Source organism: Atractosteus spatula, chromosome 27 (genome assembly GCF_055471065.1).
Source record: "Atractosteus spatula isolate fAtrSpa1 chromosome 27, fAtrSpa1.hap1, whole genome shotgun sequence".
Taxonomy (NCBI): domain Eukaryota; kingdom Metazoa; phylum Chordata; class Actinopteri; order Semionotiformes; family Lepisosteidae; genus Atractosteus; species Atractosteus spatula.
In genome coordinates this window covers 4946320-4973979 of record NC_142732.1, presented here as the reverse complement: position 1 = coordinate 4973979, position 27660 = coordinate 4946320, and the positions used below count along the sequence as shown (strand labels likewise).

At 39.5% G+C, this 27660-nt stretch overlaps 1 protein-coding gene across 1 annotated transcript; it reads right to left on the bottom strand.

The window, feature by feature from the left end:
* Positions 1-22: 22 nt before the first annotated feature.
* LOC148814235 (uncharacterized) lies at positions 23-27116 on the bottom strand. Its single transcript, XM_088907219.1, has 31 exons — positions 27019-27116; positions 26257-26429; positions 25662-25858; positions 24823-24948; positions 23919-24137; positions 23466-23614; positions 21043-21274; positions 20013-20180; positions 18903-19028; positions 18326-18490; positions 17934-18169; positions 17317-17530; positions 15933-16100; positions 14366-14461; positions 13385-13548; positions 12675-12822; positions 11925-12065; positions 11249-11371; positions 10822-11034; positions 10370-10581; positions 9754-9973; positions 8301-8454; positions 7528-7679; positions 6590-6796; positions 5829-5964; positions 4975-5129; positions 3993-4188; positions 3238-3455; positions 1617-1739; positions 625-768; positions 23-31 (listed from the first exon to the last, which is right to left on the bottom strand). The coding sequence occupies exons 1-31, from the start codon at positions 27114-27116 to the stop codon at positions 23-25; spliced, it is 5082 nt and encodes a 1693-aa protein (XP_088763345.1).
* Between the last annotated feature and the right edge of the window lie 544 nt (positions 27117-27660).

Sequence of the window (27660 nt, the reverse complement as noted above, 5' to 3'; positions counted from 1 at the left end):
CTGTCGATCGAGTCAAAGCACACTAAACAGCCTAAATGCAAGGAAGGGAGACAGTAAAAATCGTATTCTACCTTTTCAATATCAAATATTAATTAGAATATACACAACTCTGATTGTAATTTTCTAATGTCAACAAAGTTCTTGGAAGGAAAGATTTGTGAATCAGGATGATCTTTGACTCCCAGTGAGAAATGTTTTTATAAAAGAAAAGATGGCCATGCTAAGAGACACTTGCCAGACGCAGCTACACCCTTGCACATGTCAGAAAGGGTTTTGTGATCCAGGGCTTCTGAACAGCAGATGAAATATAGCGCACGTCCCAAGACCAGGCTCAGCTCTTTAATCGTGGTCTTCTTCCCAATTCTCTGTAATAGACGATTAAATAAATAAATAATTGTCGTCTCCAATTGAAGTGCCTTTATTTTTGCACAAGACCAAGAAAGTCTGTGCTGATCCTCAAGGAAGTAGGCTTTTTTCCCTTAACAAATATGCAGAGTAAAGCTGGACTAAATCTTCCAAATCTTCCATAAGCCTTAAATTAATGCAATACCTTTTTTTAAATAAACTTAAAAAATAGACATGGAGCTGCAAGGAACACCTGGAAAAGCTCCCAAGCTGTATTACCTCTGGACCTGTGCAAAAGCCTCCAGTTCGAACAGCCAGCGCAGCCAACATGTGGAACATGGCTCTCTCAGACAGAGGGGTCATGACACTGTTCTGCACCGAGCCCTGGTATTCATAACCGTAGGTGAATTGATTCTGCCCAGTCTAAAACACAAAGTGAGAAATCATCCTTTGAAATATGAAAGTTATAAGTTTTATTATGCATTTCTGAAAGAGGGGAAGACAAATTTACAAATAAAGGAAAGGGGGGCTTTTTTTCTCCTCCTACTTACTGATCAAGTCCAAAGAGGTATCTTTATCAACACTGACACCCTCAAAGATTTGCAGAGCCTATGACATGGATATGAGCCGAGGAATTCACAATAAAATAGATCATACTTCAATGAAGTGTTTTTACATTTGCGTATGGAGGAGCCACGCTACTTTAAAAAAAAAACTTGGAGAATATGCAACTAGTTCTTTTGCACATCTTTAGCAGTGCTGATAAATGCACAATCCCTTACCACATTCATGGGCTGTTAGCTGCTACAGGCAAAACCGGCTTGGCATATTTACTGTACGCTTTTTAAAAGCCAATATGTTTCAGGCAGATTTCTCTGCCAGAGAGCTCTCCAGCAATCTGCTAGACCTTGGTAGACAGCGGAAACTAAAATTGTCTTCAGGGTGAAGCACAGGTGGCAAAGGGCGATGACCATATGGAAGGAAAGCATTTATTTTTATACTCGGTATGGTAGAGGTGGGTGAAAGTTACGTCAGCTCACATATGCTGAAACTGCAGCATGCACTGAAGTGTCCTCCGAACAAAGTTTTGTTCTAATACACCACGATAAACTAAGTGCGCTACATTCAATACGAAAAGGGTAGAAGAATAAGTCTAGAAAAAACACTAACATTTAGGAATTACCATCCTATGCACACATGCACTGAAGATTGTCACTTGAAAAGTACAGAAAATGCTGAAAGCATAGCAAATTCGGTTTGTGCATATCTACCTTGACAATGATATCCCTGCGGTTCTCATCATACTGGTAGAAAAAAGGCAGGTTGAGCAGCTTTAGCTCATGACTGCTGGCACTTGTCTTGACTTGGTCCATCACTCTTCTGAGAATGTCACACTGGAGAACGAAATCAAGTAGAGAAACACTGTGTTGAAATGCTTAGAGGATGTCGTAATTAATAGCTGGCTGACTGGTAAGAAGCCATTTTGACAGACTGGAAAAAAAAAGGGATTTGTGTTCATGAAATGTTTTCGTTGCTCTTTCCAAATGGAACCAGAGATTTATGTTCATTTTTACAGCAGTCCATAAACTTTGGAAAACCGCATAGTCTCACTCTCGGGCTGTTTTGCCGATTGCCTGCACCCATAAATTCAAACACTAAATTATGCAAGTTTGCCTCAGAAAATCACATTTAGCATCCAGACACAGCTAGGAGACAAACACTATTGTGCTTTAAATAACAAGTCAGATAGGGTGGTAAAATTTATACTGGGTAAAAAAAAAAGGCTACATGCACATAAAATATTTTAAGCTGCTAGAGAAAAAAAAACAGAAAGGGCACCTGGTATGACAAGAGCTGAATATGGCTGCTTAATTTTTCTATGCAACTTGAATTTTCAGACTTTTTAGATGATGGTGCGAGTCGTAGGGCTAAATTTTCACTCTGGTCTTCGCTATTAGGATGAGGGGATTTCACATCTAAAAAATAATTAGAAGATACAGAGGTGAAGTTAGCACAACCAATCAGAACCAAAATTAACAATGACATTTTCTAAACCTCACAGAAGACACTTTTATATAAATATTTATCAGCTTTCAAAACATACTATATTAGCTGACCAGTATAACAAAATTACATGTATTTTCCATTACTTTATTTTTAGAAAAAGATTTTCGTCTTAGGCTATGATATCGGCCATCTAATTCAAGTATTTGGTTCCTAAAAGGTACTGGCAGAGGTTACTGACATTTACTTCACAGATATTAGCTGCTTTCCTATGAGGACATTCAGAATAAAATGGCCTTTGTCACATTATACAATTTTCCTTTTTTCTCCCATACCTTGGTTTAAAACATGTTGGGTATCTTCCACTAATCCAAACTGACTGTCCTTTAGCATTCTTGCTGCACATTCTACTGATTCTGTCAATACGCTGTGATATTCCTTTGAAACAATCAGACATTTTGAATTAATTATAAAAGATTTTTAAAAAAAAACAGCTATTTGGATGAAATATATATTTTAAAAAGGTCATTTGAAAATTCAATTCAACACTTTTAACTACACTTTGTCAGTACACAGGTAAAAACTATGTCTAAAAGGGAAGGAGGCAGGTGCTACATAAACAGAAAGGCAGAAGCCCTAAATATGAGCAAATTCTATAGGGGAGCCAATAGTATAAAGACAGAATGTTCACGAAGTTAATCAATAGAGGTACAGAAAATAAATGTGCATTATTTCTAAAAATAGAAGGTATATGCAATCTGGAGGCTTGTTATCTCACAGTGTTCATGAGCGAAAAGCATAAACACAACAGTTTAAAAAAAGCACAGAAGGGTGATACAACCCAAGGTAACCGACGGTTTTTGAGTGACTACAACAGATCTGCAGTACCTGCAAGGCTTCTCGCTGGCCATTCGCCAAGTCAGTCAAACCCCTCTCCAGGGAACGTGTGAAATTAATTTGTGTGGCAATACGAGCAACCTGACTAAAAGAGTCCAGAATCCAGGTCAGTGGCCACCTTTCAGCATTGGACACACCAGACTGCTGAGCCCTGCCTGACCCATTTCTGCCTCTCTCAGTTGCAGTCCGCTGAGAGCCACTACTCCTACCTGGAAGTAAACAATTCTAAAGGTTAAATAAAGGACAGATCTGTCTGAGCAGATACTATCATTGCTGTTCATAAATAATTATGCAAATGCTTTGCTATCTAATTAAGTGTCACTCACCGAGGACTATCAAACAAGAGCATCTTTCAGTGAGGAAATCAATCTACAATTTAAGCCTAGAGGCTATGAACATTGTATTAAAGATGGTGATGATTATTAAAAATGATAATGGTTTTTTAAATCACAATGTTAATGACAAGTTTTTATGTACCGCGTTGTAATTAAGCTATTAATATGGAGATCATTACAGAGTGTAAGCCATCTGTCGAAACAAATGTAAAGCTTTTTTTTTTATTCTGTGTTCAGTATAATCATTTTTACCTTCAGCAACAGCATTCTAGCACCATAGCCTGAATTTTGCATAGGCAAATGCAATAATTTTGAACACCCTTCCCTTCCGAGCCATCCTGCAGAAGACCAATTTAGTATGCCTTCTGCAAAGAAGAGGGCGACGAGCAGAGAACAAAAGCTTTGACGTACTGTCCCTGTCCTCGTTCTGCTGCTGCTGGGATGGGGGTCGGCTGACAGTCACTCGTCTCGCCCCGGCACTGTGGATCTCCCTCTGGGGGCGCTGTCCGTATCCCAGAGCCGCGTGGAGCTGACTCTGCAGGGCAGATCTGATCCTGCCCTGCAGGAGCTGCAGCCCCTGCTCGGCCAGACCTCCGCATTCCAAGGGCTTCATTCACACAATGGCATCAACAAACATTCAAGCCCAAGGTCAACACACAAGTCTTTGGAGGCTTTTTTTGTTCAGAACAGCGAGCTGCCAATTCATGATCAACTCTGCTCTTCCCACCCATCCCCTACTTCCCCACAATTCTGAGCTAACGTGACTGACACTATGTCCTTTCATTATGCTTATTAGCAGCCTAAAAGTGTGTAATTTTCACAGCAGAAGACAAAAGACACACTAACACTGACTCACTGAAACAACACTTGAATCCAAACGCTCTCCATTTCTGAGCCCCTGATATGAATTGGGATGCTCACAGCACCAAACGCCCCTTAAGGACTTTAAAGGCCATCTATAATAAAATCTAACCATAACAAAAACATATGAAAATGAACCAGAAAAATGGAGCAGTGACCTGATATTCTTTACAGCTTCAGTGATTCTCTCTTTCACATTCTCTCATGACTAATGCCTTTGAATTCAACAATAAAGAGTCCTGGAACTGCTTTTGAAAATAAAAATCACTTCAGCATGTCAAGAGATTTAAATTTAAATTCCCGTACCTGTTTATTGTCAATACAATGCATTTGCAGTGTTTGATTTATTCCCCATTTGCACATATGCTTGAACTCACTCATCACTGTTAGTTTGTTGACAATAAGAGGACATTTTTGGTCTGTTTGACAATTACTAGCAATTTATCCTGATCAAACTGCTATTGAGCAGAAAGTAAAGTTTTTAGACATCACAGGAACAGGACGCAGCACATTAATGAAGTCTTTAACGTACCTCGGTGAGATACAGTTGTTCTCCAGCAAAGCTTTTCACTGCAACTATTCTTTGGCTCCTGGCTTCATGAATCTCATTATTTTCCACAAAGATCAGACTTTCCATGTGTTCAAACACTTTATAGAGATAGTGATGTTGTACTTCTGGATTGCAAGCTATAAAAAAAAATGTTCAATAGAATACATTTGCATGAAAATGATGTGTCGCTGAAATAAAGAAAATCAGTTGAAAAACATTGTCATTTTGAAATGACGTTCTCTACAGCAAAAAAGATCAAGTTATTTTTGTAGCTCGGCTGCAAAGGTAAAGTATAATGTGATGCATCAAATCACTTCAAAAATTAGATTTCATTCAGTCTTTATTTTATCTTAAATGCATAATAAGAATAATTTTTAGAAGTGTCACTCCTCACCACAGCAAATGAGTTTGAGTGTATCTTGTAAAGGCAAAAAGAATAATCTTGGAAAAGCATGCCGTCGAGACTCCAGATAGACAAGAAGAGAATGCTGGCATTTTTCTAATTTCTCCTTCATTTCGCAAAGCATGCCCTGCAGGCCTAAAAAGCAGAAAAGAAAAACTTCATCATAGCAGTTCAAATGTTTTTAAAGCATTGAGCACTTTTAAAGTAAGGCCACACACAAATTGAGAATGTGCAAACTAAATGTTAAGTGGGATCGGATGTAAAGTTTGATTATTTGGATTGATAAAATAACTACGGATACGATGACTTTCCTAGTACGTTTGCTACCTTCAGTTACAGTTCTGAAAAATTAAACCCATGAAAACAAATCTACACTGACTAAAGAATATTCGCTAATGTGGTCCCTCTCAAGTTTCCCCATGAGGACTCTCACCTTGTCTTGTACAGATTTGTAGAATATTTGGGTTTTCTTCAGCTGCTTTCATTAGAGAGCACAGGTCCTGCTGAACAGAAGCAAAGACTGCAGCTTCCATGGGCAGATCTCCACAGACACTACTGGTTGAAAAAACCTGCAAGAACAAACCGGAAGTCCATCTAAAAAAAATCAGTATTACATACTGAAAATGGATTTCTCAGAGATGGGTAACTCCACTCCTTAAGGGTTCAAAGGTCCCTTGGTTTTCATTCCACAACGGTCTTGAAATATTTGGACAAAAGTCATTTTTATGTCTTAATCTGTTGCTAACTAGAAAGAACATGTGAAGCTTGCAAGACTCCAGGCCAACACTGCGACCACGTTTTTCAAGATCTATACAGTATTGGGCATTCTTCCAGTTCCAATAGGAACAAAAAGGAAAACATGGTCATATAATTTATAATTTGCAGCATTAATAGATTTTATGCACACATTAAATGTTTTTACAACTTGTTTATGAGGATACATAGCAATACAATGAAATAATGACAGACCTCTGTTAGATGAAACTGGTCTGAAACTACTAAATGATTCAACTGCTTGTTTACCTTGGAAGATACCATAAAATAACACAAACTCTCTTGGTTTAATACCCAATTTCTCGTGTATTTCTTCACTGTGTCCATTAAATATTTAGCAGTGTATGCATAAATGTGTTTGTGGATTTGACAAAAATAGAGCAGATGCACATACAGTATAAATTCCATATAAAAATGTACCTCTTCCAAATTGACCCACTTGTCTTGAACTTGAAGCATTAAGCGCACAATAGATTCAATAATTTGGAGCTTCTTCTGCCATTTTGTCACTTCATCTAAGAATGTTCCTGCTTCACTGCTGTCCTTCATGGTGTCTAAAGCCATCTGGTGATGTTCCAATTCCTCAAAGATGGCCTCTGTGTTGGTCACTAGCATGAATACCCCAGCCTCGGTGGACAAGAACATTAAAGTAATAAACTTTAGACTTAAATATGTGAGGTCAGAATACAGGATCACATACTGTATTTGAAATGCCAAATGGCAATAAAAATGCAATTGAACCAAAAAATTGTTTATAATAAAATTATAGTAATTCCTTGCATATATAGAGCTCTCATCCCCAAAGGTTCCCAAAGAACTTTATACATAAAAAGGGACCAACTTCATTCACCATTGAAGTGAACTGTCCACCTGGGAGAGACACAACAGTAGCCTCACCACACAATAAACCAGGTGGAGAAGCTTCACCATTGTACTGAAAGGGAGTTGTAGTGAAGGCAGATTGCAGAAGTCTAGAAAGAAATTTAGGCAGGAGATAGGGTGCCACCTATACTCTTGAGAGTCTTTTTAAATGGATGGTACCTCCTACAGCACAGTGTCCCTGGTCATTATACTGAGGCATTGGAAATTCATGTCAGGATGGAAGACTACTACCTACTGGTCTAACACCACTTAGAGCAGCAACCTGGCTTTTCCCATCACTGTACTGGCTATACCTAACCTTGTTTAGCTTCTTTAATCTGACCAGATCAGTCTGGATGCTGGTAAACTGGTTAAGATATTCCCACACCACCTACAATACCCAACAGTTTAATAAAACACACCAAGGCAGACTGAAGAAATTTTTAATAGAACGAACATATTTGGTTTTAAAACAGATTAATTGCGATATAACTCACTTCACCCTGCCTTGTGGCTGACATCGCCCTGTTGTGTGGCTGGAGGTCAAATATTCTGCTAAGCCACACTTCTTCACAGTTCTTCAAACCAGTTTCGATGGCAATATCGTTGCATGCCCGTTCCACTATAGCCTTCACGTTATCTGCATGCTCTGGTTAAAAAAGAAATGTGAAAGAACAATTAACATACTGTACCTATCCCCAGCAATTGATACTATATATCCTGCCTGAGTGACCAGGAGCAAACTGGGATAGAGTACAGCACCTGGCTCAAGAACACAGCTGCAACAGTAAACAAAATCCTATTCTGAAGGAAGAGTAACAACCTATTGCCAGTTTCCATTGGAACAAATATGAATCATTTATTGACTACTATACTTTGCAACATTAAGTTCTTAAATAGTTTCACAAGCATTCCATCTATGACTGTAAGTACTTTTCTGTAAAACAGTGGAGCACTGGCTGCACCTGTCAATGAACACGCATTTCTTAAGATACCAGCTATTATTATTCTATTATTATTCAACTTTATTTGTCATTATACTTACACGGGTGCATAGTATAGTGAAAAGTGTTTCTCATTAGTCTCTCAGGTACAGTATATAAATAGAACAGCAGACAGGACAATAGACAGAAATACAATAACAGTGTAAACAACAGTATGGTGACAGTGCAAAATTGTCACAAACCGTGCAAATACACAAACAGAGAAAAGTATACAAACAGGACAAAAACAGTGCAAAAGTAATCCGGCGAAAGAGGTGAAGACTCACTCTGCAGCCCCAGTGCCAGCAGGTCTCCGAGGGTCATTCCTCTCAGGCTCTGAGGGGAGATGAGAAGCTGTCCCCCTGTCACCCTTACCAGCTGCTTCCAGTGCCGAGTCCTCATGGCTGGATTGAGGAGGTCTTCAATCAGGGGTAATGTTAACTAAATATAGGAAAGAGGGGAAAGGAGGGATAAAAACAACCCATCTTCAGTAGCGCTTGCCCGTGCTAGAAAACATGTTTCTAAAGACCCAGCCTTCAGTTAGCCCCTATCCAGAGCCATTTTATCCCACAGAGGCCTGCTGTGAGCCGAAGCCGATCCTGGCGGGCACAGGAGATACATCCTGGCAGGAACGCCTGTCCATCTCAGGGTGGGCAATTTAGAGATGCCCATTTGCGCAGTCCACGTGGCGTCGCGCAGTGCGGAGAAACTGGAGCCCCACGTGAATGCAGGAAGATCATGCCAGCTGCCCACAGAAGGCCTCCCAGCCCAGATTCAAACCGAGGACACAAGGGCTGTGAATCACTGACACAGACCTGTGCTGCACCTGTATCTCAAACATGCCCAGTTCAATAATCTGGAACCCCATCAGTTCATGAAATTCAGTTTTCCTTCAATCCAGTCTTTGTGGGTTAAGGACATTAAAAGTTAGATTATAACTTAAAAATGTTTATGTCATTACAGAGAAAAGGGGTATCAAAATTTTCCTCACTCCCTGGTAATAACTTCCTGCACAAAAGATAGTATTTGTACCGAAGCAGTTTACATTGTACACTTTTACCTCATTTATTTTTTGTTTGTGGTTTCATAGGCAAGCCCATACACCACCCCCCTCAGAGCACAGAAATCTAGGGAAACTCATAGTGCTGTATCTCTCCTCAGATTTCTTCAACTGTTGTAATTAATCACGTCTTTAAAAGAACAAAATGTAAATATGCTTCTGATGCACTGCCAATTAATTCCCTCTCTGTTTACATCTAATGCTTTCTGCAACTTAGGGGTTTCAATTAAAAGTTTAGAAGATCTTTAAAATGATTAATGGCAGCACTCTTTTTTGCTAAACTGGATCATGAAAAATGCATTCAAATCGTAAAAACTACATGTGCCACAAAATCAATTCCCCAAGCCTTACTTCAGTCTGAAATGAAGTTTTAATAGTAATTAGTTACTGAAACGGTTATTGGTCCTGTGTTACCCAAAAAGAATACCACATGTGACATCCCTTCTGTTAACGTCATTAGTACCCAAGTGCAAAACACTGGCACAAAAGGATAAGACATATAGCAAAGAGAAGGTGTACAAATTGCATAATTAATTTCCTGATTGACCTGCATTTAAGGGTTAAAAGAGAGATTTTGACAGTTTTCCAGTATTGCAGTGTTTGCGATACTTGATAAGTATCTTATAGAAGATGATGCACATAAATTTCACAGCAGCCCCTCCAAAGGTTGAAGGCTCTACCTGTATGACATTAACAGACTCCAGGGTCCCAGCGTAGACATCCCAGCCATGTACCTCCCGAGCCAGGGATTTAATTAGCTCTAGCTGCTGGCTGGTGCTGCTAACGAGCTGCACAGTGTCAATATCTTGCCAGGGCTGTGTCTTCCACTCGCTTTGCTGCTTGCGAATCACTTCTACAGCTTGCCACATCAGAGTAAGGTTTCTCACTGTGCGGCGACATCTAAAATTGAACAGAGCAGTTAAGCGCGCACCAAAACCAAAATCCGCAAATTCATGTCAGCAGCCTTTGTACATTTCCTGTCACCAATACCAGTTCATTTTTTCCCTGAATTAATCCTGTTGGCATGATCTCAACTTACAGTATTATTTAGACAGAATGAGCAATTATTTACAGGATGTAGGTGGAGTTTCAAAAAAACATCTTGTGCTAAACCCTGAAAAGAAAAGCCTTTGGTGCTTGATATTACAAGATTACATATTACAAGAACTGAAATGATTTTTAAAAAATCAGGTTTTTAAGTATGCCTTTAAGTATGTTGCATTTCCAACCTTCTTCAGAATTAATGAAAAGTTCCCTGTACAAGAATATGGTGCGCTATTACATGAAGGAGCTCACTCATTCAGAATCCTGAAGTCCACTACTACGGTTTCTAGGAGGCCTTGCAATTCCTTCAGGTATTTGGCCTCTGTCTGGAGGGTTTTCACCTCTTTGCTCAACCTCTTGAGGACATGGTGAGCAGTCTCCACCGAACAGTCCCTCATATACACATCGGATTCCTCGATGCTCTCTTTCAGCTGGTAAAGTCTGTCCCCAAACTGGGCCAGGTCCTGCAGAGAACCAAAAACTCAGCTTTACATTTTCACCCAGCGATGCATTGCCCAAGTTCATTTCACACCGAAAACATGGTTGTTTCTCTTTTAACCTGTGTCTTCTTTATACAGTATGCCATCTACGTTCAGCCACTAGGATCACTGAGAATTTTTAATTATGCATTTCCTTTACTTTTTATTGGGCTTGCCATGACTCATCTCGCACAATAAAGGAAGAAATGTAGGTATGGTGGTCACCTTAGTGATGCTTTCTGACTCCTGTTGGATCTTGGGGCTGAGTCTCTGTTTGGCCAGGGAGACCCTGGTTTTCAGGTTGTTCCAGCGTCCTGGGATCCCAGTTAAGAGTTTTTCACTTTCTGCTGGGAGCCTAAATTCATATTTCTCCAAAACTTTAACAGCTTTCTGCATAACAATAAACTGCCCTTCCATGTCCATTTGTCTTGCAGATACCTTTTAAGAAAGGCAGAAAAAAAAATTCAAGATCAATACATACTGTATAGATGCATAGATGCTTACAGCATATAAACGTTAAATGCATCTCTCAGAAAAGAACCGTTTATAACAGATATTCTGCACTGAAATGTCTTGCACATTTCATTTTAGCTGAGCGGATTCTGACCGCATTTGTTGCGAAATAAAATCTGACAAATGTAATCTAATTTACCTCATTGAAGAGACGCATCATTTTCATAAAAAACTCTGTATCTTTCTCTTCCCCTGTGATTCCTTCTAACTGAGGTTCTGTTCTTTTTAAAAATATATCCAGATTCTCCAATGTGTCCGTCATCTGTAGAAGATGAAACAAGCTTTTAGCAAATGTAGATCCCTATCCCAAAATATATAAAGCTGATTAGAGTACATAATGTTCATGTCTTTCATTTTACAAATGTCCTGCAGAGTTTGTCAGAAAAATGCACAAAAAAAATTCCAAACATATAAAACATTTTGGATTTTCAGTATTAAAGTATGAAGCTTATTTGAAGAAATGCTAGAAAATTTAAACGTTTTTAAAAGCTGTGCAGAATGGAGATATAGTGACATTTAATGTCAAAGATATCAGAAATGAATAAATATTCTGCGGACAATAATCACATTGCCTTTTATATATATAAGCAATGAAAAGATATTTCAAGCAAAACATACATAGGTATTTCACTATAATCATACCAGGTTATTATTATAAATAAAATGCAGCTATTCTCCATTCTCCTTAAAATGGATTCAATTCATATAGCTAGTATGATTTTATCTTGTGTGTGAAAATGATGGTTATTAAAGTGCTAAAAATTCTTCAGCACTTTTTTCACCCTCCAGCAATGGAAATGTGTTTTTTATTTTACCTTGTCGATCAGATATTTTGCAAAGGTCCACATCCACTTGAATGCACAGGCCGCTAAAACCTGTTTTATTGGTTGAAAATCCACTTTAATCCAGCCAACATGAACTGAACTTTGTAGACGCAATATGTCATCCCTGTCCATCTGAAAACAATAAATTCACACTGAATTTGAAAGAGGTTTGTAGTATCCAACCCAATTAAATTTGAAGCAGCATTTGAAATGTGATACAAGACAAAGTTATAAATGTTGTATGTATTGTTTACCATAAGTAAAATAATATCTTGTTATCCTGAGTTAACACCTAGTAAGACAAAAAAAAACAATAAAAGGGCAAAATCCACTAGGTATTTTTTGACTTTTTTCAGCTATACGAGAAGTTGTTGAAATAATTAAAAGATCGCTTCCAGGATACAGCACAGTCTGGGAATCATTTCTCAACAGCTTGTCTAACTCTATTACAATATTAGAGTTCACTTTAAAAAGTGGCAACCTTATCTTGAAATAATACCACATTTTAATGCATTCAAGCACCAAATTATTTATACCTTAATGCAGAGTTAAGGCTTTGAGCGTTCAGTGTCACAAGGGCTTAATTTACTGTAAGCAATCAAAACACTATGCCTTATGTTCCCACTGATAGAAACATTCTGATCCCAGACCAATATTTTTTCACTATAATGTGATATCGCATACACACCAACAGAAAACGTCTAGAGATCTAACATTCCCTGCAGCTGATTAGGTTCATACCCGGTATGTAGAAATCTCAGCATCAAAATCCTCAAGTGACGGCACGTCTGTATTGGGCTTCACATCTTCGGGCATCAGAAAGGCCCTTTCAGCTTCAATCAAAAGTGTGCTCTGGGATCTCAAAGTGGTGCTCTGCCTGCTTGGAGATCTAAACCAGACATGATTGAAAGGCCATTAGAGTAATCAAAGATTCACCAGGCAGATGTTCTCCACGCATTTATTGGGTGCAACACTCTAACATTTCCACATTAGTATTTAGGGATCCTTTCAGCTTAACTTTTTGCACATGAACAGAAAATGGAAAGGGCTTTCATTTACAGACTACGCAACTCCAGAATCATAAATATGACTGTAATGGTGCCAGTATTAAAAAACAGGCCTGTTTTATAATCTTGTAGTGCAGATTCTGCTCATTTGCAGCTAATAACAATACTTATTAAAACTGTCAGATTAAATATCACAAACCAGTTTTTATAGATGTCATGTAACACTGCAATTATTTTTTTAGGTTTATATTTATGAAATCAAATTAAAATCTGTAAGAATATAAATTTGAATCTTGTAGCACATGTGAGTGTGCTATCATCCATTAAGTGATGATTCCCTTTTCAGCGGTTTTTCAGAAATGAAATTTTGAAATGTGTATTTCTTCTTGTCGATCTTACCTAAAGAAAAGTCCTCATTCATTTTTTCCAGCCTGAGAATATTACCTGTCACTCAGGGTATCCATTAATTCCATGAGGTAGCCAGACCCATCAAACCAGCCCTGACTGTCACACTTCACCCTGCCCACGCCACTCAGGAAGTCCTGGAACGCTTTGTTCACATCTTTCCTCCAAAGGTATGCATACGGACTTAAAACCTCCAGAGTCGTCTAGGGAAAAAGGGAATGTTTGGGAAGCTGGCACTACAAATTCCCTTTGCAGTGCTTGAGTTAATGCAAGAGGAAGCAAGAGGAAAATGACAAACATTCAGCCAGAAGTTGAAACTAGAAGGTTTCTTTTTTATATTGTTCGTGTGGGATTGCCTCATTACCTATAGCTTCTTCTACATCTCAGATTTTAGCAATGACTCCTGTACTACAGAAGGAGAGCAAAGATGGGCAGACATGCTCCTCTGATTCTCTTCTACGCCACTCATCTGTTGATGCTTTCTAAACCTGGACATCCCTGACAGGAGAAGCAGAGCCGACAGGAGGAGTGACACGTCCTTCACCAACGCCAATGCATATCTGCAGGCATTCAGGAAATTGCCAAAGTTAGCATGTATTGATATCCAAGAGAGAATTGCCTGTTGAACTGAATGACTGACTGATCAATCCCAGCCCACTCCTGGAGACACTGCACTTGTGGGTGAGACAAAGCCTAGCCTCAATGATTTAAAATTCTGAAAAAAAAAATTGACAAATATAAACCCATTTGGCTCAGTAAACCCAAAGGGACCTACTTAGTTTGTCAGAGGGCATTATCTCACTGAACGCTTGAAGTTGAATGTACTGTACCTCCTGTGCAAAAAAAACAACAAACACCAACTGCTACATTAATGTTTCAGCAGTTTCCTTCCATAGTAAACCCCAATGGTCAGTACTACACAAAGAATGATGAAGTACAGGAAAGAACAAATCAGGAAGAGAAAGCTTCAGCAATGGTTTGCTAAGAAAGATCGTAATACTTTAATGATATACGACTTACCTGGCAGCCAGCAGTACCCTCCTGTACTTTTTCCAAGATGAGCCCCGTTAATTCAATAACTTCTTTGTCAGCAGCAAGATAATCAAGATAGCTTCCCTGTAACGTGAAGCAAACAGGTTCTTTTTACGTGTGAAGTACAAAATGAATCCCTGTTTCAGTTCCTTGATCACTGTTACTGCTGTTGTTATTGTTTGAAACCTCCAACAGAACAAGAAAAAAAACTGCTACAGAAGTCTTAAACCAGAGTTTTCCACAAAAACAGTTTTGTGATCTCTCTCCAATAGCCTGGGGCATGTTCCACAGAATCAGTGAGATAAAGCAGCTATAAACTGTACAAAAAACAGGACTTTTATAAGGCTTACGGCTATATTCATACTATTGAAGGAAAAATGTTCTAACTTCCTGAGTTCAATTTTCATTGACTCTCAATATTTACTTCTCAAATAGGATTACTATTAATTTGCAGTTAGCAATTAAACTAATGTGAATACATTAAAATATTAATTTCCTATATAAATGATTAAAGTAAGAAGAAACAGCAAAGGATCACACATTTTTTAATAGCTAAATAACAACGAAGAGAACATATACAGTGCTGGTTTATCTCACTGCCCTTTATTCAATCCATCTCAGTAGCTATCCTATAACATTTCTAAATTCTTTACCAAGATGGAAAAATGGCAATGCTTGTCATTATCCAGGGCTCTCATTTCTGTATTCAAGAAATAAACAACATTGATACACAAGCACAGTAAGTGTTTGTTTAACTGGCCGACCTGCGTCATGCTGATATACCTGATCCAGACGTACTGTATACAGAGACCTACAGCAAGTAGGCCAGGGCCTGCAATGGCCTCTGCTGGCGTCTTTTAGGCATTAACTCAAGTAACGTCTACTGGAGTGCATCTACTGGCAGTGGTGACCACTGTGGCAAACAAGGGGGGGAAAGCAGTCGCCAGAGAGGGCTCTCCTTGCACAAATATTGATGGAAGGGATCCCCATTTGTAAATACACATATGGAGGGGGTACCCCTTGTTCTGGCCAACGATGTCATGGTTACCAGCATGTCTCCACCCTGGTCAAACCTCCTACAATTCTAAATTACAAACCGGGAGATTAGTTGTCAAACGGTTTCAAAGAAACTACTCAATAAGACCGTGCAAAAAGGAACCAGGAAACCCTAAGATCTCCCATTGTATTTTATCTTAAAAAAAATTAAAAATGGGGCGGTGGCTCTGTGGCTAAGGATCTGCGCCTGTGGCTGGAAGGTTGCCGATTCGTATCCCGCAGCCAGCAGAGGAATCCTACTCTGTTGGGCCCCTGAGCAAGGCCCTTAACCCCAACTGCTCCAGGGGCGCTGTATAAATGGCTGACCCTGCGCTCTGACCCCAAGCTTCTCTCTCCCTGTCTGTGTGTCTCATGGAGAGCAAGCTGGGGTATGTGAAAAGACAAATTCCTAATACAAGAAATTGTATATGGCCAATAAAGTGATCCTGTCTTATCTTATTGTTTAGGATTATGAAAGACAGTGTGAACTGATTTCCCCACAGTCACTTTTTACTCCTACCTGTGCTTGCTGGCAATGCGTCACGAGCAGGGACGCTCTGAGCAGGAAGGTGTCGACACAGTGGCGGGCGTGCTCCAGCAGGCTCCTCTCCACAGAGCTTTCCTCCAAAGGGGGGGAGAAGCCGACCTCCCCCCCGACCAGCTCCACACTGATGCCCAGCACCGGAGCCTGTGGGGAATGATTAATGGGACCTGCTGAGGCTGCCACGCCAGAGCTCCGCAGCAAATAAAGTTTGCGATAACATCTTTAATGGAGCTCATTAGTTCCTGTTATGATCTTTGCGTGAAAAAGATGAAGGGACTGCCAGAGTAAACCCCCTCCCCCCCCCCCACATTTCTTACTCAGGCACAACTCCGGTCATGTTGCTGGGGTTTGGACAGTTTCGGCGTTTGACAGTAAAAAATATTTCTTAATTTAAAAAAGCATGCTGTAAAAACTAGAAACATAAACACACAGTAATGTGTTTCTCTGTTGACCTGACACAATGGCACAATGGCAGAGTATGTGAAAATATTTGAACTGGGCACTCATTTCGCGTGCATTTATTATAGATGGCTGAAAGTATTTTAATGGTATGCACAGTACGTGTCCTACAAATCTGAATTGATATCCAGCCAATGCTCTCAGTCTTACACAGCAAAAACATTTTTTCTATGAGGCAAGAGTGCCTCCTTGTGGTTTTAAGAGAAAAAGTTTTTAAAAAAATATTTTAGTCCTGTCCTAAAATTTTCCAATTTCCACACCTCTGCTGCTTCTTAAAGTCAAGAAGGAAAACCAGAGATAACTGAAAGTTTCTCCTGAACACTAAATTACCGTTCGATCAAGTCGCTCAAGTTCTTCGCACACAGTGTGGCATTAACCAAACAAAATAAAGAAGTAAAGGTGTATTCCATGCTGGAAACATCTCTTTTCAGGATGGAATAAACCTTTACTTGTTCCTTTGCAGCCTACACATGCTGACACAGCTCATGTTTAGAAACTTTAGAAAACAGAAAAACAAAAGGCAGGATGTTTTTGTTCAAAGCAATGACTTCTCAATACACCAACAGTAGTTTAGTATGGAATCTCTTAAAAATAAAGATCTACATTTTAAAAAGCTTTAATAATTCAACTATTTCTCCTTTTGACCTGCAACCTTGTTAGCACAATATAAATTAATCTTAACTAAAGATCTTCTGGTTTATTTTGCACCGTTCGTGGTGGTGCTCAGTGCATGATTTTTTCCCCCACTTCAAAATAAGATCCATGCATTTTATTAAATTACTGAACTTTACAACAAATGCAACCATAAATTATATAAAAAGGATGGAAGTTAAGCTTCATGCTCATGAAATTTTTGTGTCAAATAATGATTAATGAACTCTCAGTTATGCAGGGTTCTCACCTTCTCCTCCAGCACAGTGTTCAGCATGGAGGCCAGGCTACTGAGGGCGACCTGTTTCAGGCCCTTGAGGAGGAGAACGTCGATGTACTCCATGTAGTCCTGCCAGGCAGGGGAGGCCTCACTGATCCCCAAGACAATCAGAGACTCCTGGACCAGACACTGGATCCTGTGGCCATCGCTGAAAATCTGTCTCCCAAGGCTGAGTTCCAGGAGTCTTCTCAAAACCATTTGAGATGACAAAAAAGAAGCAAAATACACACATAAAACATTTAGAAAAAAAAACCAAAATGCTTGAAATGGTTTGAAAGACTGTACAGCTCCCTTCCGTTAAGTAGGTTGCAAACATGATGATGGATGACTGAACGTTTCTCTTGCCTACTATCCTAAAAAGCACAGCAAAACCCTTTCCAGCATCCAGCTAAATCAATGTGATCCTCAACCTGGCTGCAGAGATACTCTCTCCATAGTGGTATTAAATATCCAATGACTATGGCAATCTGTTTTCATAGCTCTTCCATTTCACTTAAAGAAATAGGAAGCAACAGCACATTATCTTTAGAGCCTGAAGGAACACAGCTCCAATGTTCCGCAGAATCGCTATACAAAGGCTGACTCACTCCTGTTGTTGCAGCAGCTCTTGTACAGAGTAAATCCTCTTTGCCTCCCTGTTGGAGAAGACGTCAAGGCACCCACTGGACCAGGCGCTGGCCCGGCGTCCGATTTCATTGCGGTTATTTCTCACTGCGCTGAAGGCGCTATACAGCTGTGAGCACACCAGGGAGGTGGCGAGCTCTACAAAGTCAGCCGTCTCTTCTGTACTCCAGGTGTAGGAGCTCAACCCACTCCTCAGCAGCTGAAACAAATAAACATGCAAGACGTTCTTTGTTCCAGAGTTCCGAAGACATAATGCAAATAATCTAAAACCAGTGGAGGGCAAAAAAAGATTTAAAAGTTTTAGAAAGTTAATATTTTTCATCACAACTTGAATGTTCAGACTCATTGCTCTCACCTCCTCTGCAGCCACCAAGCTCCCTTCCAGCAGTTTTCTTTCAAACTCATTGATGGTCCTCAAGATTTCATTGTATTTACAAACCACAGCCTCCAGCCTGGTGGCCAGGGTTCGGAGTCCATGTGCATCTACGCTCCTCAGCATGGTCCTTACGGGTTCCGACAGCTACAGTTTGCACCAGACCAGAGGGACAAATTTTTCCATTAGCTTTCAATGTTCATCACCGCAAATGACTTAGTTCTCCAGCTACTTACCCAGCCAAACAAAAAAATATTATGTTAATAAAACTGATGATCTATAGAGTGCACATTTTTAATTCTATTGATAATAGAAATGAACAAGATATGACCTTCGGTCAGCAGGTTAGAGCTCCGCTATTTCCAAAAGTTAAATTTTGACAAGAGCAGCGTCTTTTCTTTCAACGTCTGTGTCTATTGGAATGAAAGAGTTACTGTATGTGAGTATAAAGACAAATGACATGAAAGACAGAGGGGCAGAGAGAAGGAAAGCTTTTTTGCAGACATGCAACTGAATTCTGCGTTACACAGAAAGCATTGAAAATAGGGCTGAGACGTACTTTTATGTTAAACGGAGCCTTGCGGAGGAGTGAGGCTTCACTGAGAAGACGAATAAAGTCAGGGTCCAGATTCACCTCCATTGGCTTGAGGTTGTGTTCCAGTTCTCCATGCTGGCTGGAGACAACCTTCAAGAAAATTGTTTAATGAATTTAATTTGCATCAAATCTGAATGCAAAGAACAGCCACCTGAGTCCATGTTATTAGACAGCACGCAACAGTTTAACTTGCAAATCTTGCACAGCTAAGGTAAGGTAAACTGGCTAAACCATATTCCCCCAGATGACACAAGACCATTAAGGAAAAATCTGATATTCTGCATTTTAATCATTCCTTTGAGTCACAATTTGTTAATTTGGATAAGAACAAAAACCTCCCTAAATATATTATAATAATTTATATTTATGCATCTTGCATTGACATAAAATCGTAATTACCAATAATGGCATCTTTGTGGCATTACTAAGGTTAGCTTCAGCAGTTGTCAGCCATGACTCCACTGCATCTCTTTCACACCTGTTGTGAAGATGGAGCAAACAAAATAATGCTTTTTATTATAGTGGACTGTCCCATACAGAGAATATATATATATATCAACAGGTAGATACCTCTCAAGTTTCTCTATGACTTCAGTGTACAAATGTCTCAGTTTCCAGCCTATGTCTCCTTTCAGTGCAAGAGGGAAAACTTCCTTTAACTTCATCATTGGTTCCTGATGAGGAAATCAAAATGTTCTATAGTTAGTTCTAATTCTATGCTCAGCACTACCAATTCTGCTTTTAATGAAAAAAAAGATTACGTCATTCAACACAGCGCAGGATATAGACTCTCCATTTAGCAAAAACAATAAAAAGTTCAAATCCCCCGATACTAAAAGATGGTGAAATGGAATAGTTTTAACAGTGGGTGATTTCTCCTATGCATTTTCAGGGTTTTATCAGTTTTACAGATTTTACAGAACATATCCCAAAGAAATATTGCATCTGCTGATGGCTAACCATGACATCTCTTCATTACTTCTATGAAATGAACCTAATCTGATTTAGATGTTTTACAAAGTTTATGAACAAAATAGAAGCTCAAAATTGAGCTCAAGTCTGTGATGTACTTACAGAGATTCTAGACTGCAGGCCTTTCACCCACAGAAGCCTATTCACAATGGGAGGGGTGTGAGCACTCATGTGTGGGGTCTGGTCTTTCATCTGGTATAAAGTCTTGACATGGTTCACCTCCTCAATAAGCATGTATAGGAGTCCCTCAGCTTGGTCTTTCAGCTGTTCCTGCGAAAGTTTAATAAATTACTGGGGAAACACATCATAACATACAGCAGCAACTATGTTACCTCACCTAGAAGCCTACAGCTACAGACCAAAATGGGGTTTTGATGTCTGTGCAAACTGCTGCAACAAATACTAGTAAAGTTTAGATTTCTGTCCACAGTGATTTTACATTTTTTTAATTCAGCGATCCTGAAATGGAAGCACAGGGCACAAAGCTGATGGCAGGCCAAGATGGGCTCTGGGTGGCTGCACACCCTACCAGGAATTAGAGGATTTCAATGATCAATGGACATTTTTTAGAGATCACTTACAAGGTGAATTGGATTCACAAGTCACAGGTCGTACGTTCATCATGCCCTTTCAAAGTTCTGAGTTTTTAAAAAGAGACACGACAATCAAGTGCTTAAACAAAGACTCCCAGAAATACGAAGGAATGTGACTGGGTTGATCTGAGGTTGACCTGAAGTCTAAGCAACAGTCTAATCTCCCTGCTTTGGGAGATCTTACTACTTAATTTGTAAAGCAAGGGTGAGTTTTCAAGGACTCTCAGCTAGCATCCTGTTTGTTACCTGGACACACTCCCTGCTGATGACCCCCTGAAACACCTCAAGCAGTCTGAGTTGAGAATTTATATTGGGACACTGCTGGAAGCAGACCTTGAGAACGCCAGCAATCTGATGCTCCAACTCCTAAACACCATGTAAATAAAAGCACATATGTTAAACCATTATTTTTACTGGATTTAACTGAACTTTGCAATAGTTAAGGCATGAGACAAAATGTTTTGATAAGAAGATGCTCCTGAAGGGCAAACATCACAACATAAAAAGACAACTGATTATGAGGGTTAGTCTGCTTTTACCTTTATGGTTATTCTGAAGTCAAAGAAGGACTTCTCGAAAGCTTGGTCCTGGGAAGTGGAGAGCATGTGCATGTTCTTGCTGGTGAAGCTGGTGATGGCTCTCCTGTAGGTCTCCTGTATGTCCTTCACCACTGCATCCAGACTGGCCGTCCCAGCTCCCCCAATCTCCGCCACCGTCTCCAGCAGCTGGAAATGATGAATTGTCTCCACAAGCTCCAAAACATCATTACATCTAGGCATAGAAGAAAATGACATTCTAAAAATGTCTATCATGATATTAGAATGGGATTCTAAGGTTCAGAAAGAAAATGAGGTGAGCTAGGTCTTATAGACATAAAATACAGTACCGTCACACAGTAGACAAGAGAGAATAAATACAATTACTGTATAATTATTGTGGCACTACACACAAGGGGCATGGTCGTCTCCACAAAGACGCAATTTTTGTATTTTTTCCTTTTTGTTTTCTTTCGGTTCTCGCTAACCTTACACCGGCACCTCCGCCCCCTCAGACGGGGCGTCGACTTATACCAGTACTCACCATGGCTCCTCCCACTGCCACATTGCTACATTATACGGTGTAAATACACAGGATATACGTTTCTTAAAATGGTTCACTATGAAGTTGTTTCCTATGCTCTATGAAAATGGGTAACAGCCTTTGCTTAAGGCCTTGTAAGTTAAAAAGGTATATGACTGGAAAACAAATAGAGACCTCTCCATGAATAAGTTCATGCTCTGAAAGCAAGGTGCACCATGGGATGGCCAAGGACTGCTGATCCATTCCTCGAATCCCTCCTCTCTCTCTTGGCCCGGGAACTGCCATCCCCGCGTTGTGAACTTGGCCGACAGCGGTCCATAGAGCTTGGCACTCCACAAGGAATCAGACGGCTTCCTTGGCCTGTTTCATGTTAATGAAGAAATTGGGACCCATGTCCTGGTCACACCATATTCTCCAAGAAAATCTACCACTTCACTGTCTTGATAAATTCAATTTATTAAGCCAGTCTTTAGTCTTTTTGGGTCACAGACCTTTAATCTGATCAGCACACCAAAAGGGCTGAATGACTGCATAATGTGAAAAGTAATATGTATTTAATTCAGGATGCAGATGCCAAAATAAGTGAAATGTTTTATATAATGGTAGTTTCCTATTTTTTTTAAAAGCTCCCAGCATTGAAACAGTAAGAGACACAAAGAGATACTGAAGCAGGTGTTACTCAGCTTCATCAGAAATCATCACTAACATTTAAATCTGATGGCGCAATTGTACTTTTACAAAAAGTGCATGGTCCATATTGATAAAATCACCAGAGTCAAATTGCTCAGGTTTGAGGTAACAACTATCTTTCCAGGAGCAGAGGAAGTCATCTTACTTGAATTTTCTGTTGGATAAACAGGTGGATGTACAGTAATTGAATTACTGCATGTTTGTGGACATGCAAATTGATTATACTCTTTAGAATAGTTTGAGACAAAACTGACATGTTTGCTTAGAAAATAATCTTCATCCCTGCCATTTTATTTTTAATTTCTTACATAATGGATGAACTTGCCTTCTTATTGTACAGCACCAGGATGGAGGGATTAAACAATCTGTTTCAATGTGTGAGATAAACCACAAACCACATCTGCGTTAAAGGTATAGGATTCACCCCTTCTAAATCAGTCATAGTACAAATATTGCAACAGAGCCTTACATTTTGTGCAGGGTTTCTTCAGCCTTCTTGGTATTGATTTCATCTGCCTTAGCTTTCACATCTAGGTAACAACCCCGAAACGTAGCACACGCTTTAAGGGCACCTTTCAGCTGATGAAAAGACTGAAGAAAATAGTATGTTTTAGTTACGACATTTGAATGACTCTGCCTAATCATCATAACTTCAAGCACTGCATACATGAAAAAAGTGTTACTTCATACAATTTCAATACTCAAATGTACACAAAGGACCATAAGGGATGACTGCCTATTTGTTTAAATTTTAAACATCTGCTTTACTTACACTTGATGGGTCCTTCAGAACATCATATCCAATGATTCTGACTGCCACGTTCGTGATTTCAGTCGCCACTGAATTCAGCAGGCTCACAAAAACCTTCGGCTGATGGTAGTATCTTCAAAACAATTGCAATCCAATTTTAGTTTCCATATTCAAATTGTACAAAAAGCATTTCTTAAAAAAAGGTTTTAATAATCAGTTTTGCTAACTTTGTACTTTCCACTGACATTGACCAATTGAACTTCTCGCATCAGCACGACTTTGTGAAGGGCTTTGAAATGGTGCTCAGTCTGAAAAGGTTTTTCCCTGAAGTCCTGTGAAATAAAAGCTGATTGACATAAATGTAAGGTTTAGTGCCCGTATACTGATCTTCTTTACTGACTGTGCACACACAACAGCAGTACACTGGCAAGCTCTTAATACCTTGAATGAGTCCACACCAGGAGCAATGTGTGAACCAGAGGAGGAATATATTTCATCATCTCCGGTAAAGGATCAGCAGACCTCAGGAGCTCAAACCAGCGCAGCAATGAACCAAGAAACTGCATGTTTTCTTCTGCTTGAGAAAGGGCCTAGATGTAGAGACAGAGAAGTCACAGTACTTAAAGGACTGTAAAGGCGACAGTTATCTATTATACTCTTTGCCAAATCTGCTCTTCAAAGAAAAAACAGACGTACAGAAATATATTCAAAAGACGAATGCACAGACAGCTGATATAATTCCCTACTTTAAGCTGAAATTATTCACTCAAAAACACTGATACACTACAAATGCAGCATCCTTAAAAAATGCAATTTTACTTAACTGGCAGTAATAAAAAAGTAGGTTTGACATTCGAACAGATAAATAAAGTTGTCGGAACAAACTGGTCTGACCTTATCAATGTCTTTGCACATCGTTTTCAACGCAGGGACATATGTGCTGTTAGCTTGCTCCAGGGTGGTGAGGATTTCCCTGGCTGCATCGGAGTCGAGCTGAACATTGAGGTAGTGCAGGTTCTGTATGTGTCTCTCCCACAGTGCTTCCTCCTGACAGACACTCGCTTCTGAACCTTGATGTGCAAGCAGAGCCGTGGGATCGTGCTTCAGCACCTCCTGTCACAACACAACTGGATTAAGACACGGGCTTCTCCTTTTTCCATTCTGCGCCTGCCTGATTTTGGGGCATTTTCTAACAGCTTTATCCAATTTAGGGTCACGGGGAACCCAAATCGGGACCCCTGCTGGGATGAAACCCACATGAATATGGGGAAAACATACAAACTCAGATAGCAGAGAGTATCCCAGCTCCAAAACTAAACCCAGGACCCCAGCCCTGTCAGGTAGCAATGTTAACCACCACACCCTGTGCCTCCTGATTCTAGAGTAATTCTAGAGCAATCCGAGTTTATTGCTTTTCATTCTTTTAGTTTATTGTTTTTTTTTTCCCCTGCTATGAACCTACTGTGATATAATGGATCATTAATAAATCCTTATCCATACCTCAATGGAAAGCTTGGGCTTGGCTTTTATACGGTATGCCCTCTAACACAAAAGATATCTGCCCCTCGTGATTATTGCCACACGAGTAAAAAAATTGATTCACAAAAAATTAAAAACCTACTTTGGACTATGGAAATAGGTCAGTTTGTTACATATAAAAATAAGATGTTTAAGACTACCAACTTTCACATCTGATGACTTCTAATTTATGCAAATAAAGCAAACAATAAAGAATGAAAATAATAGAGTGGGGTCTTAACAAAATGTACCACTTCAAGAATCAATACTAAAGCATTACCTTAACCTGTTTGATCCATCCAATGACAGTAGACTCGAGCAGGTGAATGAAGGCAGCATGACTGACTGGGGACACTCTTGCCTTTGTCATCACTTTCATAGGAGGAATGGGAAGTACAACAGAGCCCTGCAGGGTGTCAGATAATATCTCAGGGGATGTGGAGAAGAAAAGCCAGCTATGTTCTGACTGACATGCAGCTAATGCATCCTCTGCCCTCTCTGTGCAAGATCCCTCCTGATGACTCAAGGTCTCACATTCACACAGCCATAGGGAAGGTCATCCATGAGCAGACTTTCCTTTTAATTATGTGAGCGCTAATGAAGGCTCATACTGTTCAACTAAATGTATGGTAACATTTGTTTTCTATATTACTGTTTAACTGACTGAATGCACGACTGTGCTTGCTATAAAAGAAACAAGGTAATAACAGCAGGTTAAACGATGTAGTCAAATTAATTTAAAATGGTTCTTAGCAACATGTTAAAACAACCAATTATGTTTCCTAGATACTGTAAACTGCAGTAATATCAGTTAAGAGTAAACACAAAAACAATAGAAGCCTTTTTTATTTTTGCAGGCTTCATTAACATATGATCTCTAATGCATAACGCCTGGTAAGAGAAGCTGTCTATAATGATATTGTCTATCTAGTTACAGCTAGAAAGTAAAAAAGTGGATTCCTCTGTGGATGCTTTATTTAAGAAGATCTGCAAGTTTTAAAAAATAATGCGGTGCCTAACATCCCATAAACCCTGTTCATGGTATTTCAGAAACATTTAATTTTTATACAGTATCTAAAATTAACCATGGAAATTCACAGATTAACAGATGGAGCTTACCTTAATATGACCTCTAATCATCTCAAGCTGTCCCATGAATCTGTGCGACACGCCCAGGAGCCCAGCTGTGTTCAGATTGAGAGACCTGACCACTGAAGACTCCCCCCTGCACAGCAGAGGCATATACACCTGGTGCAGCAACAGATCCAGGTGTTTAAGGGGGTTTTTGCTGGTGTCCAATACAGTTACATTGTCAGCTAAGGAGAAGAAAAACAAGCTCTTTCATAACTACTGAAGAAAGTGATTGTTCATTGTTGGGAGAGCCCACATCTATGTCCCTGGGAAACAATTGATAGACCAAACAAATCTATTCTTTATTTCTGCTGACTTTAGTCATGGAATAAACTGAGAGATTAAATATTTGTATGGGTGATTTACAAATAATTTACATAATTAAATCAGACTCGGTGATTTAATTATGCTATTCAAAAATGCATTAAAGCAATACAGAATGTTTCGGACGTGCCAGTTCTTAAATGAGATTTGACTGAACCTCTGCGTGTCATTCTATCAATGACCCTTCATTTTTATTAAGATTTTGGACAGCCTCGGGCTTCAAACTAAAAGCATCAGAGTGCACGATTTCAGTACTTACCTATATTTTCAATGGTTAGCTGTGTGGCAGTTTTGGATTTCACAAAGACAACGCATTTGCCCTGGAGAGCAGAAGGTGGGGTAGGAGTTGCTGCAAGAGGCCCTTTTGTAGATGTGCTGAACACAAACAAGCTGTGGATATCTTCATTCTTCAAGAATTCGGAGATGTTTGCCCTGTCATAGATCACAAAATAAGACAAACACAACAACGTAAAATGATTCAGGTGGGTAGCTGCGTCAGCATGCGTAGGCTGCAATGGAACAAGAAAAAGGTTTATTCCCTGCTAAAAAGAGAAGAAAGAAAACGCAACGTTTCAGCCGTGGAGCCGAGAAGGCTCCACGGCTGAAACGTTGCGTTTTCTTACTTCTCTTTTCAGCCTGGAATAAACCTATTATTTGTTCCCTAAAGTAAAATGGACTGTATCAGAAGCATACAGCACTGTCTCAAGATGGCAGCACTCTACCCATTTTGTAAGAATTTAATTTGACTGGCCATTTTCTCACAGTCTTAAACTGTTTTTTTTATGTTGGTTAGGGCTATAATTCACTGCTTCCCAAACGTTCCATCACAACACCTTCAATTAGCTGCTTCTGTAATTACACAACCATTTTTTAAAAATCACTGTGGATTTAAAAACTAAATAAACACGTGAACCCGCTTCTCTCGGTGTAAGAGCTTATTTATGATATACGTTACACAATTACGAGCTGTTAAGGAATCTTGTTAATCCTTAACAAGACAACGGTCTAAGACGTTAATTACCTATATTCAGAATGGCTGAGGAGCGCTTTGATTTCCTCCGACTTCGGCTTCAGAGACGACGTAATTCTCAGCTGCAGCCAATAGATTATCTCATCCATTTCAACTTTTACAACAAACAAGAAAATCATTTATATTAATTAAAGGAGGCAAATGCATCAGACAATACAATCTGGCGGTATGTGATATTCAAAAAGTACAATTGTATTTTCTGAAGGTCCGTGTAACTGCCTTAGTTTTTACTTTGCAATAGATCAAAAGCTCGCGTCACTTACTTCCCAAATTATTTTAGCAGATTTTATCTGGGCGCTCGACGGTCGGCTTTCTCTCGTACAAATGCTAATCTGAACTCGAAATGATTTCGGAATCAGATGTGTCTTTTCTGTCCAGCTGAACACAATGGGAAAACTTGTTTGGGAACTGCAAACATGTTAAGGTGCGTCGCGTAGCAACTGACACTAAACTGACAGCTTGGGATTTGCTTTACTTGACTTCTGTTGAGGTTTTCAGAGAAGCATTTGCAGCCGAAACATTTCAACCTATATTTTTTTTATTAATGTCCTTGAAGATGTCGCCGCAACATGATTCCTGCAGGTAATCTGTTTTACAAATGTGCAGAGCGTTTATCGGAGTTTTTTAAAGCAC

Coding starts and splice junctions, on each gene's coding strand:
- LOC148814235 (XM_088907219.1), bottom strand. CDS start 27,116: ATGGATGAGATAATCTATTGGCTGCAGCTGAGAATTACGTCGTCTCTG. Junction 18,170..18,325: donor GCTTGGTGGCTGCAGAGGAG/GTGAGAGCAATG, acceptor TATTTGTTTCAG/CTGCTGAGGAGTGGGTTGAG. Junction 1,740..3,237: donor GCCAGCGAGAAGCCTTGCAG/GTACTGCAGATC, acceptor TTCGTTCTCCAG/TGTGACATTCTCAGAAGAGT.